Below are 15017 nucleotides of genomic sequence, written 5' to 3'. Positions count from 1 at the left end.
GTATGTCCCTGTTTGACTCTTGGGTGCAGGAACCTGTCCTACGTGCCCAGGCCACCGGTGCTTGTGTCTGCCATGAGCTCACACCTTGGTCTGTCTCTCGATTTTTTTCCCCCTTTTTTTTTTGGTCTCGGCCGTGTTGGCTATGAACACACCACACCACCAGGGATTTCTCAGTGTAAGGACCAGGGGAGTGATACAACTCCCCCCCACACACGTCCCTCTCACACAGTGCAGCCAGAGCTGTCCCCACACGTGGGCAAGTGTCCGTCTTCTCCCTGCTCCCCCTTAGCCCACAGCGTGAGCCCTGTCTCAGCATTCTGCCCTTTTTCTCCAGTGGGGCTTGGCCTGGTAGGTCGAACTTCAGAATGGTGTCTCCAGTGACAAAAAGGTGGAAACAGAACTGCGTGCACCTACGTTGTACACATGCGGTACATATGCTATCTCGTGTGTGTGCATGTACAGGCTCTCTTCATTCGGAACAGGAGAACTCTGATCTGAAGTCCTGAAGTGGACCCCTTTGAGTTACAAGGAGCCGTGCAGGGGCACGGTGGCTCAGCGCTCTGCTCCCAACTGCGGAGTCACAGGGGTGCAGCCACTCCGCAGAGGAAGCCAGGCCATGGAGAGGGGCCGAGACTCTGCCATACAAACCGTACGCGCTCAGCAGCAACATGACATTGGAAAGGAGAGACATGACATCCTGAGAAGCCCATGGAGCAGTTGTGCTCCATCCTGCAGGGTCATTGTGGGTCGGAATCCTCCCCACGGTGTCTCGTTTGGTTTGAGGTGTGTGGCCGTCCACATCTTAAACCTCATGGCCCTGCCACATCTTCCGGTACAGGAGTTTGGCAGAAAATCATCACAGCAGCCAGCTGGGTACTCTGGGATCTGAGTTACAAACCTGTCCGTTGGTTTTCCTCAGTGGTCAAAAGACTTGTGTTTGTGAAGCTGTTCACGCTGGTGAGTTCCCAGCAAGGCAGACCCGAGGGGCCTGGCCTGCATTCTGGGGCTGTGAGAGACCCTGTGCCATACCTCGCTCCCTCCACAGAGGGGGCAGGTGACAGCCATCTGCAGCCCCTCAGGAGGAGGCTCAGAAGGTCTGCAGAATCCCTGGAGAGGCGCACGGAAGAGAGAGGCTCCAGCCAGCCAAAGACCCCGGCAGCAGGGACACCTGAGAAGGAGGTGACCTGGCCGGGTGGCTGGCAGCAGGTCGGGATGCCTGGCCCGGCCCATGGAGGATGCAACATGTGCAGGGGGCTGGCGCATGTGCAGGGGGCTGGCACACGCACAGACAGCGTGGGGGTGACTTTGGTCTTGCCTCGGGTCCCGAGCAGAGCAGCCCTGGCTGCTGCTGGGAGCAGGACTCGAGGATACCGGCACAGGCATCTGAGATTCCAAACAAAGAAAACCCTGAGCCTTATGTATAATTATCCCATTTCACAGTTAATGTAGCGTTACTTCACAAATAAGATTTGATGTTATTTTAAAATACATGTTAATCTGCTCTTCCGCGATTCATTTTGCCACAGCAGGAAATGGTAGTTGTTAGTTTTTGTGCTAATTTGTTGCCAAACACTTGGCTGTGATAAAAGGGCTGGTTGCCCTTCTCTTCCCTGTGCGACTAAAGCAATGGGACGCCGCCTGATGCCCCTCTGCCCCGTGGCGGCCTGAGTACGCTGGAATCTGAGGATTGCTTCCCTAAAAGGCAGCTCTGCCCCAGATGGTGGACACTGATGCCGTCTGCCGGGCTGCCCCTAGAAGCCAGGCGTGCGCTCACCGGGATGGCTGCAGTCGCCTCAGAGCTGGCAGGCCGCGGGCGATGTGCGGCAGTCGAGGGATGCTCTGCAGGGGCGCCTTCTCTACAGACACAGTGTCTGCACTGAACGTCTCTGTCAAGGAGGGGCCAGCACTGGGCTGTGCCACTGTCTCCCACTCTCTGGCTGGAGTGGGACCCACACCCAGTTTTCCCAAGCACTGCGGCTTCAGGGGGCCCCCCATCAACTGCAGTTGCCTGGCTATGCCCTGCCAGCCCTGCCCTGGGGCCCTTGGTGGCCACTGTTGCATTGATGGGCTCAGAAATATTGCCAGTGTTGTCTGCTGAGGCCAGGCCTAAGTGCCACCCACAGACTGGGAGAGTTGGTACGGCGTGCAAGCCCTCTGTGCATCCCCTGAGGAACATGAGCATGTGTGCACACCACCCCCACCACCCCCAATCTTGGCCGTGAGCAGCATGTGAGTGTCTCCACAGTGCATCTTTGGCGGCCAGGCTGTACCTGCCTCCTCTCAGTGGAAGGCAGGGGCTCGAGGCCTGGCTGAGTGGGCCCCTCAAAGGCGTATTGGTGCCTCATTTCACCTTTGAACTTGTTTCCCACCTACAAACAGCTGTCTCAGTCCTATCCCCCTCCCTGGGTGCTGTGTGGACCATGGGGTCAACGTGTGGGTCTCTTGTGGAGACGTCTCACTTGGCCTCCTATGGGCCGCACATCAGAGATGTGCCAGGAGTTCTAGCAGCAGGCCTGGCATGATGACCCCAAACAAAGCTTGCTCCTCCTCAGGACCACCCGAACAGCCGGCCACCTCGAGCACTGTGAGCGCTGGGCAACGGTCAGCCATGGGCAACAGCAGGCTGGTCCCAGTGCCAGCAGTCCTCGTTGTTTTCACTGGACCAGACCCTCCAGGCCCGAGTCACAGCAAGAGTGTAACCCGGGAAACCAGTGGGCCTCAAGACTCGAGAGGGGTCTTGGAGAACCAGCTTGCTGCTGGCGAGTGGAGTGCTTGGTGCACAAGACCCCCATCCTGGTGGGGACATGGGAGGCCACTTGTCTCCAGCTGTTTGGAGCTGAATGGCTGGGAGAGATTCCTTTTTCCAGGAATAACCTTGAGAAGTGACCTCCAGAATGGAGAGGGACAGGGCTGCAGAAGGACACCAACTCTTCACAGACTGCCACGGCCACTGTGCGGTCTGTGTTCCCAGGAAGCCGTGGAGCATGTGTGTCTGGGGCTGCAGGCTGGGCTCGTGTGCTGAGAGGAGCAGCGCAAGCTGGCTCACTTGGGGTGTTTTCTGGGTGCCTCGGGCTCCTGAGCACACAGGGTTTGATGGCTATCCCTCTTACGGGGGTTGGGGAGTGCTCCTGGCAGCAGAGGGGGCGGTGTCTTGGGTGAGAGGTAGTCCTGGTGTGCACGAGCTGCATCTCCCACATCTGCACTCCGTTCGTCCCTGTTCACCCCAAGCATCTCCTTTGATTGCAGGAAGCCAGTGCTGTGCCCTGCGCTCCACCGACAGCGGGGAGACCCCTGCCCCCTCTAGAAGGCAAACCCACCGACCGGCCTTCGAGCAGAAGCAGAGATCCTCCCCGGGAAGAAGAGAAGGAGAAGAAGAAGAAAAAGCACAAAAAACGGTCTCGGACACGATCCCGCTCACCCAAGTATCACTCCTCATCCAAGTCCAGGTCCCGGCCGCACTCAAAGGCCAAGCACGCCCTCCCCAGCGCCTACCGGACAGTGCGGCGCTCCAGGTAGGGGCTGCGGGGTGGGTGTCCAAGAGGCGCAGGTGTGCCTGTGGGTGGCCCTTCTCAACTTCTGTGTGCACCGGGCAGGGCTGAGCGTCCCATGCCGGTGGGTAAGCACTTGTCTCCACTCAGGGTATGGAAGGCTTGGAGCAGCAGGCTCCCGCCCCCTGCCTGCACAAGGTCCTGCGAGCAGCCCGATTCGTTTTCCCTGCCACCTCCCGACCTCTCCAGAAGCCCCCACAGGCCGCCACAGTGTGGCCAGGCCTCTGGCATGAGAAGCAGCCTGTGAGCAAGCATGTCACCACTCTGGAGCGCAGGCAGCCGGTGTGCAGGGGCTGCGCACGGTCGCGGAGTGCTGCTGTGCCTGCTGCTGAGTGGTGTTGGCTGGAGGGAGACTCAGAGACGCCGGTGGCTCTTCTCAGCCCTCGTCCTGCCTTCTGACTTCTGTGCTGTTGGGACTCCCCTCGTCTCTGCCACAGAACCCTCGCTTGTTTTGTCGGGATGTGGCTTTTGTCCTCTAATTAATTCAGTTCTTTCCTTTCCGGTCGAAAAACGCAGTGGTTCCTAAAAACTTCCAAAACCTTTCTGTGCTTAAACACAATTGTGCGCCCGGGCCTCTGTGAATATATCCTCCACGCAAGAGGCCGGCCTTAACTTGACCCACATCAGACCCCAAAGGCCTGGCTCGTCTTGACACAACTTGGCGATGACAGTGACCTTGGATGTACTTGGGTGCTGAGAGAGCTGCATTTTGGCTAATTCTTTGAAAGATCGTGCCCTCTCCACCAGCCACCTCTTCCCCTCCCCCTCCCACCCCCCACCAGCTGGCACTTCAACACAAAAGCCTTTTTGTTGTATGTTGAGCAATCTTGATGCCATGCTTTCTATTTTTGGAAGCTCCCTAGATCGTGTATGTATGTCTCAAAACCTTTAAAGGTTTCTTATTTGAAAATGATTTGAGGCCACGTTATAGCTGGAAATAAATAGCAAGACCACACAAGCCAGCAGGGAGTTCTGTCAGGTCCAGGAAGAGTCCACCACCACTCCCCACCACCCCGTGGCAGGCTCACCCAGCAGACTCCCCACTTCCTCCCCGCCTCGGTGTGAGGAGTGGGCTTCACTGCTGGGTGTCCAGCCTTAAGTGGCCGGCTCTCGGGACAGGGCTGTGGACCACCATGCACAGTCTCCAACCCCAGGGGAAAACAGTTGATGTTTCTGAGTTTTCGTGTGTGTCGATTGCTGGTCTGTGCTAGGGTAAACTGCCTGTGAGGGGTTTCGTGTCAGCGTAGGCAGAGATGTGTGTGTGTTTTGCTTCGGGTTGCGGTAAATGGGGCTGTTTGAGCAGACTTGGTGCTGGTGAGCGTGAGCGCCTCTCCTCGGTCTGCGGTTTCCACTGGAAGTGAGGGAGAAACTCAGTAGTCTCTGGTGACGCGAGACTGCCAGTTTTACCTCAATTGGACCTAAACTTAGAATAGTCTACGGTGGGAACAAGTTGGTCATTTTCATAGCTTTGTGATCTCTGGCTGGGGTCCGAGCTGCAGGTGCCAGAAGATGTGGACTTGCTTAAACCAGCTGACGGACAAGTTAAGTCGATGCTGTGTGATTTGTTTGTGTGACCGGATTACAAGTAGGAATAGCCGTCTCAGGAAGCCCTGGCGGCTACACGGCCCAGGGACTGAGCTAAAGAGAGGGGTCAAAATCTCTCAAGTGTGAGACCCAGCTGAGAGGCTGATCCTCGTGCAGCTGCCAAGGTGGATAAGCTATTCATAAGGCAGCTGTTAACTGTAGACCCCCAGGGAGCCAGCCTTAGCCCTCTTGCAGGAGAAGGGACTGGCTGTCAGGTTGGGGCGTCCTGTGTCAGCTGGTGGCTGACGTGTTTCCCAGTCCACACTCCTAGCACTGACCAGTGACAGAGGACCCGATTGGCTGGTAGGATGGTGTCCTCCTGACATGACTGCAGGGCTCTCTCTGCCATCCAGCTGGTGCCCGCTCACAGCCACCTTGTGCTGTGTTATAGAGCGGGACTGCCCAGTGGGCATCCGAGGCTGTAACTCCCCCAGGCGCGACGCGGGGTGGAGCTGCTGAACTTGTGGCCCATGGTCCACCAACAGGGCTCCGTGGAATATACAGGGCTTGTTCCATTTTAGCCAAAATATTTAGATTGCTAGCAACCTTGTTCTGACCTCTTCTGTACCTGTCTGTCCCTTCAGATAGAGGAACCAGGTGCAGATGTAATGACCTAGGACCTGAGGTGCTGGCCGTTTTAAATGACCACTGCCAGCTCCCGGAAAATGCCACCCTTTACTCTCATTGTGGTAGGAGACTGCAAATGAAATTGTTCCTTTCACAGGGCTAAGTTGCTAAAATCCTACGTCTTACACTAAGAAAGCCTTTGGGTATCACGAGTTTATGCTCACACACAGCGTTTCCATTAGTAACTACAATTCCATCTATCAGACACCGACAGGAAGATCTTCGAAGTGTCAGGCTCTTTTTCCTCCTGTGCTGTACCTCACCTGTGTTTTTGCATGCCGTGGGATTCTCTACCTCAGTGGAATGAGCTGCTTTTAGAAGTACTCCTGCCGTTGACTTGCTGCCTGAAGGTCACAATATGTCCGTGGTCAGCTGCATGCAGCAGGGCTCAGCGCCCGGGGCTCGCCCAGGCCGTGTCATGTGTGCAGCCCCACAGGGAGGGGCTTGGGGAGATGTAAGTGACCTTTACAGACACAGTCCCTGCCCTTGGGGACAGAGTGTCGGTGGCTGCTTCGGGGCCCTGTTCTTCCCTGTGCCATGGTGACCATGCCAGAAGCCTGGTTACTAGAGAGAAAGCACCAGGACCTCTCATTCCAAGTTGCTGCTGCTGGTGGCCGGCCTGGCCTGGGTGACCCTGTGGTCCCGGGCTCCATGTGAAATGTGCCCGAAAGCTTCCTGCTGCCTGGCTGAGGCTCATACAGCCCCCAGGACACACCCAGGGGAAGGAAGCCTGGTGAAGGACCGAGTGCCCACCAACCGCCTTTGTCACCCTTGGCTGTACCCTAGGAGAGGTCCACAAGATCAACGCAGAATGGCCTGCGGCTTCGAGCAAGTCAGAGCAGGCTGCTGGCCCACCATCAGCCTCAGCCGGGCACTCACCAGCCTGCTCCAGGGCCCCAGCAGCGTGGTGGCATGTCCTGGGTGTTGTGTTGAGGGAGTCTCACTGCAGTCAAAATGGGCTGGTGCCGGGGTTTTGAGGTAGAATCGAACAGCTTGTTTGTATTGTTTTCACGTGGGTTGTCATGGAAGCAGAAAGGCAAGAGATGCTGGATTGGGTTTGTCCCCATTCCCTTCCTGCTGATGGACTACAGACCAACACCCAACCCCAAGGGCCTGCAGAGAGAGCCTGGCCCCATGTGGGCACCTGCTTGCGGAGCGCAGCCTCAGGCCCAGAGCACCCTCACAGGCGGAATTTCATCCATGAAATCTAGTCACTTTGCCGGCCACTGCCCTCAAGTCCACTGGCACTCACAGTGGCCCTGTAGGACAAAGCGGCCCTGGGGAGCATTCCAAGGGAATCCGTCTTTGCGGGAGCTGCCTGCCTCACGTTTCTCCCATGACGAAGCTGGTGGATTTGAACGGCCAACCTTGTGATTAGCAGCCAAGCACTTAACCGCTGCACCACCTGGCTCCTCTCATTGGCTAACTCCCCGCATGACTGGCATGCAGAGACTAGGGAGTGCGGCTTGGTGCCACTCTCCTAGAGGGCAGGAAGCAGCAAAGGTGGCCAGCTGGCCTTCTGGCTCCACTGGCCCTCCTCAACCAGATGTCACTCCCTGCCAGCCTGACACCAACAGAAATGTCAGAAAGCTGGGTGACAGTGGACAGAGGTTCGAGGTGGGGGCCGGGGGGAAGCATCAGGTCTGAGCTGGCCCTGGTACTGCACCCAGCCCGCCAGTGCCACAAGTGGGCTCCTGGTGTGGGAACCAGCCACGCTGGTGTAGTAGAGACAGATCGGGAGGTGTCCCAACCCCTGAGGGCACCCTTGTAGAACTTAGCCCTGCACACCGTGCTGCACCCACAGACCTGGCCTGACCCCTGCCCTCTGTGCAGGTCACGTTCCAGGTCCCCTCGAAGAAGAGTCCGCTCCCCAGAGCGGCGCCGGGAGGAGAGGAGTGTCCCCACTGCCTACCGCGTGAGCAACAGCCCTGGGGTCAGCCGGAAGCGGACACGCTCCAGGTGGGCCAGAGTGCACGGTGGCAGCAGGCGCCATCTTCGGGGTCTGTGCTGGAAGGCGGGCGGGGCTCGGTGGGACGCACAAGCCTGTCTCCGGGTGCTGTGCTGTGCCGGAATCGTAGCATCATTGAGACCAGTTGGGGTTGCGGGGGCGGGGGAGCTGGTACTCCCATCTGTCCATGTCCCCATGTTGGTCAGTCTCACGGTGTCTCAGACTTGTGGCCTCGCTGCTGCACACATCCTACCCAGGACACAACCTGCAGCTTTGCACGTCTTTCTCCCTCAACACGGGCGTCTTTGCACTCCGCACAGGCACTGCGGTAGGGCTCACTTTTGGGGGCGCAGCAGGCTGACCCCTGTAGCCTTGAGTCTCATGGTGCTGACATATCCACGGGAAGCTCAGGATCCCCATGGAGGTGTCCATGGGGCCCCCCATTCCAGAGCATATGTCTAGCCTTGCCCCCTGCTGCCCATCTATCAGATGGCAGCTCCTCCTCAGGGCACACCCACAGGGCCCAGTTACCCAGGAGCCTCCATGGGCAGCAGATGGGATCTCTGTCCCCTGATACAAATGCCAACTGGCCCTGTGAGGTCCCCTCACTCACTCACTCTGTGCGCAAGAAGTTCTACCCGAGTGATCCCGTCTCCCACCCACGTGGGGTGATTGGAGTTGTGGGTCCTGGTCTGGTCTCGCCAGGTGCAGGTGTAAGGTGGAAATCAGGTCCTCAGGCCGCTGTCCTGGAGCACACAGGCAGGCGTCGCCCGCAGTTGAATGCCATCCTGGACTGTGAATAATCTCTTCAGTCACAGAGTATCGTTGTGTAAAGCAGAAGGCTGATGGAATGGGGCCAGTGAGCGCCTTGATAGCCAGGCTTGGGCCCCCAAACCTGTGCGGCCTTTCTGCCATGGCCTGGGCTTTAAAAGCCTCTTTCCTGAAAGGTGGGATGACTCCCAGAGCTGTCAGAGACACAGTGGACCCAGAATCACCAGCCGAGGCCTCACCGCCCCCTGTACAGTCTTGCTCAGCACTCCACCCATGTCACACATGATGAGACCACCCCAGTGGGGGAGTCACCATGTGCCCAGATCTGCCCTTGGCTTTTCCCGTGGAGTTTAGCACATGGGGAAGCTTTAAAACCAGCAGCACAATGAGCTCCCTGTGCACAGGAAGAACCTGTACTCGGGGCGGCGCTGCAGGCACGGTTACTGTTCTGTACCGAGCCCTGCGGGAGAGGGGGGCATTGCAGGCCTGGCCACACGTCTCCTGAACACGTATGTGCCCATGGGTCAGCTTCAGGCTCACTGCTGCCCTCACGGGCCACCTTGCACTGTCCATGGTGAGGCCAGGCTCAAAAGGGCATAGCCTTGTCTGACCACGAGCAGGAAGTACACACACTGCCTACTGGCTGCCCAGGGCATTCACGGTCCCCGTGAGCTGGCGAGTCCATTCTGACTCACAGCAAGCCTGCAGGACAGGGACTGCCCCACGGGGTTCCCAGGTTTGCCAGTCTTTGCAACGGCCTCCTCTCTCTCCTGCAGAGCAGCTAGGGGTTAGGGCTTCTCACCTTTTGATTCCTAGTCTGTGCATACCATCCAGGTTCTCTGATGATTTGCGTGGCACACGGTTTGAATTAGTGATTGACGACAACCCTGTTGCACGCCTTTCCTGAGCTTAAACCAGGCCGTGTGCTCTCTTTGCACAACTGCCTCTAGACCCACGTGCAGGCTCCAGTCTCCACCCTCTCACAGCCGTCCATAGTGTGCCGTGACCCACAGTCCAGGAAACACAAGTCAACATCTTTCTGGCACTCTTGCTTTCCGGCAAGCTCCATCTGACGTCAGTAATGAGGTCCCTTGTTCCCATCCTCTTCTGAATCCAGCCTGAACCTCTGGCAGCTCCCTGTCAATGTCCTGTTGCAACTGTTGTGGCTGGGTGGTCTTCGGCAAAATTCTGCTAGGCGGTGACCTGGCTGACGGCGTTCCGTCTATGCGCGTTGTGCTGCACCACCTGTCTTTGAAGTGGGTACCGACGAGGCTCTCCTTCCGCCGGTGTCAGTCGTCCCCGCCTTTCCTGCCCTCCATGAGGGAGCGCTTCCAGCGCTCCATCATCAGCTTGCCAAAATATTTCAGTCGGTAGCGCGCCCATTCTGGGAGCCTTGTCTTAATGTGGCTGATGCTTTCCGTGCAGCTTGAACTTGTGCCTTCAGCACCGTTGAGCTGCTTCTAGACGTGGGTGACTCTTCACTGGTCCCTTTTGGTGCGGGGACGATGCAGCCTCTCCATCGTCTAGGTGCTTCCTGCAGTGCTCACTATTTTGCTCATCGAGTCTTGTCACTGTGGCACCTCAAGGCTTGAATCTTTCCTTCACTTCTTTCAATTTAAAATAATGCTGAGTGTGTTCTTCCTCTGTTTTCGTTTTCCTCGGTTAGGCTCATTAGGAGGCCTTCAAAAGGCCCAGTCAGAACAGTGGCATCTGAGGGCATCTGCCAGCCCATTCAGGGCAGTGTCCCACGGGACCATCTTGGTAGATTCTCGAAGGACACGTGGCCGTCTCAGGTGTCTGAGAAAATGGAAAGCTGCGTCTAATAGGAAACGGCCAGGGAAATGGCAGTGAGGATTTTGCCCTGCTCCTCGGAGCAGCACACCCGCTTATTCTTCCTGGGCCCGTCCTGGGAGAGTGTCTTTGGGAGACCTCCCCCTTCCACCTGCAGCCCTGAGCCTGCCCGTTCAGGCCTCTGTTGGTTCCTTCAAGTGAAAGACATTGAAAAGGAACATGAATGGGGGTGGGGGTGCTAGAGGGACAAAACCGCCTCAGCTGCTTGTAAACCCTTTTATCAAGGCTGACTGACGTGCCCACGTGTCTCCCAGGAGGAAGGGGACCGTCGCTGAGGTGCCGTGAGCCTCTCACAGACCGACTCCTTCCTTCACGACACCCTTGCCCTGACCTTGCGTCAGCCCCTCTCATGAACGTGTATCTCCCCCAGGAGCCCCCATGAGAAGAAGAAGAAGAGGCGGTCACGGTCTCGGACCAAGTCCAAGGCCAGGTCTCAGTCGGTGTCCCCGAGTAAGCAGTCGGCACACAGGGCGTCCGCCCACTCAGCCAGCATCTCTCCTGTGGAGAGCCGGGGGTCCAGCCAGGAGCGCTCCAGGTAAGGACATGAACACACACACACACGCATGCACTCACGAATGGCCTGACAGAGGACTCCTCCACTGTCACCAGTGCCTGATGCCATGCCAGCTTGTCCACCTAGCCCTCAGAGCTGTGCCCAGTACTTGGGCTGCTGTCACGGCCTGGTGACATGCCAGCCATCTGGGTGGGAGCAGCTGAGATGACGCAGGGTCCCCACTTTCTCACTCGCTGTCACATGGGAGCAATTATGCAGCTGGTGGGCCCGGCTGGGTTAGCATTGTTCGCCTCAGCCAGGGACTTTCTTAGGGAGAGGGGCACCTCTGGGTGTGCCCTTTGGGAGTGCGTGTGGCCAGAGTTGAAGTAGCCTACCCCACGTGACCCAAAGGCACCAAGCCCACTGCTGTCTTTCTGACTCACAATGACCCAGAGTAGAACCACTTACCGTATAGACTCACGCATAAGCCGAGATTGTCAGCACATTTTTAACGCAGTTTTTGGGGTAAAGTTGGTGCCTGGGCTGATATTCTGGTCAGCTTATACTCGAGTGTATGCGTTAACTCTCTGAGTCTGTGAGATCAGACTGCCTTATCTCTCTCCTGAGAGGCAGCTGGTGGGTTTGAACAGATGGGCTGGCCTTTCAGCTAGCACCTAGCACTTAACCCACTGCACAGCACCAGGTGTGACCTTGATGTTACAGCGTGAAGAGGCATGGGGCTCTGGCCACAGGGGAGTGTGTAAGGCACCTGTGGTCTGCCCTCCTCACCCCGCAGGGGCCGCGCAATGGGCAGCTCCAGGGTGGACGGACGTCTGTGCACACTGCAGTGGGTCGAAGCAGGTTGTCCCATCCAGGGAGGCTTGCAGCGGGGGACTTGTGCCTGGTGGCACCCCTTTCCTCTGGGTCACATGGGAGGTGGGTTACGTCCGCTCCCTCTGGGAATAGCACCAGTCAGTGCTCAGTGCTTTCCTGACCCCGACCCTCTGTGTCTGCTTCAGGGGAGTTTCTCAGGAAAAGGACGGGCAGATCTCGTCAGCGATCGTGTCCTCTGTGCAAAGCAAGATAACTCAGGTGAGACAGGCCACTGCTCTCCTCCCTGCCTTGCACCTGGGGGTGGGGGTTGGGGTGGGGGTCCCAGGTGCACACACACCATGGCCAGAATGTGGGCTGGGTCCACCCTGTAGCCCTCCCTGCTGGGTCAGAGGGTGCTCACAGCGGCCCCCTGGCCTCTCCCCGCGACAGGACCTCATGGCCAAAGTGAGAGCAATGCTTGCAGCATCCAAAAACCTGCAGACCAGCGCCTCCTGAACCTGAGCCCGTGGCTGCCCGCCCTCCCGCCGCCACCGCCACCGCCACGGTCAGCACAGACCAGGCCACGTTCAAGGCATGTGAGGCGACAGAATCGGAAGAGCCAGAAGCTCACTGTGTCCGATTTGGGGCAGAAACTGTCCGGTGCCCCCTCGCTCCCTTGGACACACGGTGGTTTTGTAAATTACTTTTTGATGCCATTTGCAGTTTAAGATTCTGACCAGCAGTCTCCCCCTGTCCCTGTATATTTGTAAATATGCCATGTTTCTGTGAAAATGTATCAAATAAAACCAGAGGAAGACACCTTTTTCTAGACACCCGTAGGCGCCCCTCCTGCCTGGCTTGTGACTTTGTCGCTACCTGGTTGCCATCCTTTTTGTGGGTCACTCCATGTCCCAAGAGGGGTTGCTGTGATGGCAGCAGGTTCGCCTGCCTGCTGCTCCGGCTGTGGGAGGAGCCCTCCTCGCCCCTCCGCTGGGTCCCCCTCTGGAACACAGCCTCTGGGTGCACCAGCACCTTCTGGTAAATGCCCGGTGAGAGCCTGCTGTCCTCACTGATCACCCCTTGGGGCCAGCATGGCCACCGTTCAGTTTTGCAAGTGTGCCCGGACTACAGGACCTCACCATGGACGCCCGGCACAGAGGGCCTCAGAGAAAGCTGCCCCAGGTGGTCGCACCCCGCAGCTATGGGAGGCGGGGTGCCAGGTTGGGTTACACAGTGTCTCTGCTCACGTGCACAAAGCACACCCCCTCACAAAGGCCCACACTGCTCCACACCCACGTGTGTGTACATACACACAGGTTTCCTTACACACCCACCCAGGTAGACACACTCCCCTTACAGGCACACACTGTCCCACAGCCACCTCCCTCATAAACATCCACATTTCACACCATGTACACGTGTAGACACACCCACATGTGTACACACCTCACCCTCACAGACCCCCACATGGCAACCATCAGCTACAGAGGGATTCTGGGAGCAGACGCTGTGAGCCGTGGACACAGCCTTGGTTGTGACACGTGAGCAGTGGCCCTCCAGAAGGACCCGCAGACGCTCGGCCACAGTGCACTTGCAGTTAGGCGCTCTTTGCCAAGTCTGAAACACAGTCCTCTCGCTGCAGTTTCATTGCCTAATGGGTGCAGTGGATCAGCAGCTGCCAAAAACGTGGCCTAGTAACCAGTCTGCCACCTGCTTTCCTTGCTCTTGGCTTTCTTGTTGGACTGTCAGCGCTGTCTACATATGAGGGGAACTAGTAAAATGCCTGTCCCATCTGTTTTGACAGTTTTTTGTTTGATGTGCAAAAACCAACTTTCGGGTTGGGTACTGGATGCAGAGAGGTTTCTGCAAGCCAGGACTAATTTTCTCCTATTGCTCCCTCGTTCACCATTAACTTTAGGTTTCTGCACGCAGTGCCTTGGCTTGGCTGTGTCATTTCCCACTGTAAAGGGACCCGGGTTTTTAACCAGAGATGAGAGCCTTGATGGGGCTGGGCCATAATTAGGGAGCAGACGCCCACGGGCTGATGGGGTGACTGGCCTGCGACTGGGTTTCAGGGGACGTGCCAGGCGGTGGAGCTCTCGGGAATGGTGGTGGCGCATTGGATGAGTGTGGGCTGCCCTGCAGGATTTGGAGTGTGGCACCCCGAAGGAGATGGATTAGGATGCCTCACAGGCAGAGCTGGGACCTCCGGGAGGACCACTTGCTCTGCCGCTCCAGGAGACAGCTGCCCCGGCCCTGTTTTCCCACCCAGCTGTGGTCACTTGGTGTCTCTCGGTCCTCCTGGTCATCTTCACAGTCTTTCAGGCATCTCCCTCTGCCCCCGCACGTTTGGCACAAGCTACGTACGCCCAGAGTGACTTAACTTCCCTCAGCACTGGGAGGCCAGGCAGGCACGCAGCCGGCCTGACAGTGATAGTGGCTGTTTCCGCTCTCAGGAACCGAGCCCCCACTGTTTTTCAGCTGCCTGCTGTCAGCATCCCCATGGAAAATGGGGGAAGCCCACAGTCTCACCACCAGTCAAGCCCTCCTCCGTCCCTTGGCCGAGCCGTCTGGAATTGTGCGCTGTGGGCCTGGAGGGGAAGCCGGCATACGGTGCAAAGACTTGGTGACACGGCACACAGGCCTCCCTCGGGAGCTCGGCCCATGTTGCTCTGCAGGCTTAGCAGTGCCTGGAGCCACATGGCCACGGAGTCTGTGTCACATGTACTCGTCACAACTGTCAGTCATGGTGTGCAGGCAGTGGACCTCAGAGGCACCATGGACATGGTGCCAGGCTGTCCTGGTGAAGCCACTGTCTGGGCAATGCGTCACACCCGCAGAATGGAGTCATGGTCATGCTAGACTCTGGTTTGCAACAGTGTGACGGAAAGGTGTGGCATTCTGTGAACCAATCGGGGCACAGCACACAGGACAGCGCGTGCTCGTGGCGCCTGGCACCGGAGGACTTGGTGCATTCGGGTGGACATACCCATTGGTCTCAGAACCACAGGGTCTGCAAGCACCAGCTGGGGACCTTCTGCTTCCCAGGAGCCTGCGAGCCGGCGCTCAGTGGTAGGTGCCCGAGACATCAGCACTTCTCACTTGTCACCCACCAATGGAGAGAGAGCCTCTTGTCCGCCCGCCTGCTCACCTTCCAGAGAGTGTGTTCTCAGGACGACTCGCAGTTGTTTTATTGCAGCCTCTCTAAGGCTCTTAAAATGTGCTAATAAAAAATGTTCTTTGAAAAAATAAACCTGCTCTCCAAAGCATAATGCTTCCCGCCTGTCACATTTCCCGGTGCTCCTGCAGTGACGTCTAGCTGGTGCGTTGCTGGGATGTGCACGGGCCTTGGCCCTCCCTCCACGAGGCCTGTGTCGGAATC

At 57.6% G+C, this 15017-nt stretch overlaps 1 protein-coding gene across 3 annotated transcripts in view; it reads left to right on the top strand.

The window, feature by feature from the left end:
- SFSWAP (splicing factor SWAP) overlaps positions 1 to 14806 on the top strand; it is a 53848-nt gene extending 39042 nt beyond the window's left edge. For 2 of the 3 annotated variants that reach the window (XM_075535046.1, XM_075535045.1), the window contains 5 exons: positions 3247 to 3512; positions 7593 to 7718; positions 10700 to 10864; positions 11842 to 11914; positions 12086 to 14806. In XM_075535046.1, coding sequence (XP_075391161.1) covers positions 3247 to 3512; positions 7593 to 7718; positions 10700 to 10864; positions 11842 to 11914; positions 12086 to 12151 — 696 coding nt within the window. In that variant the 3' untranslated portion in view covers positions 12152 to 14806. The remainder of the gene's footprint in view (positions 1 to 3246; positions 3513 to 7592; positions 7719 to 10699; positions 10865 to 11841; positions 11915 to 12085) is intronic. The other variant, XM_075535044.1, reaches the window with a different exon arrangement.
- Positions 14807 to 15017: the final 211 nt, after the last annotated feature.

The sequence above is a fragment of the Tenrec ecaudatus genome, chromosome 16 (assembly GCF_050624435.1).
Source record: "Tenrec ecaudatus isolate mTenEca1 chromosome 16, mTenEca1.hap1, whole genome shotgun sequence".
Lineage (NCBI taxonomy): Eukaryota > Metazoa > Chordata > Mammalia > Afrosoricida > Tenrecidae > Tenrec > Tenrec ecaudatus.
The sequence above is the reverse complement of the archived record's forward strand: the minus strand, read 5'-3'. Positions and strand labels throughout refer to the sequence as shown.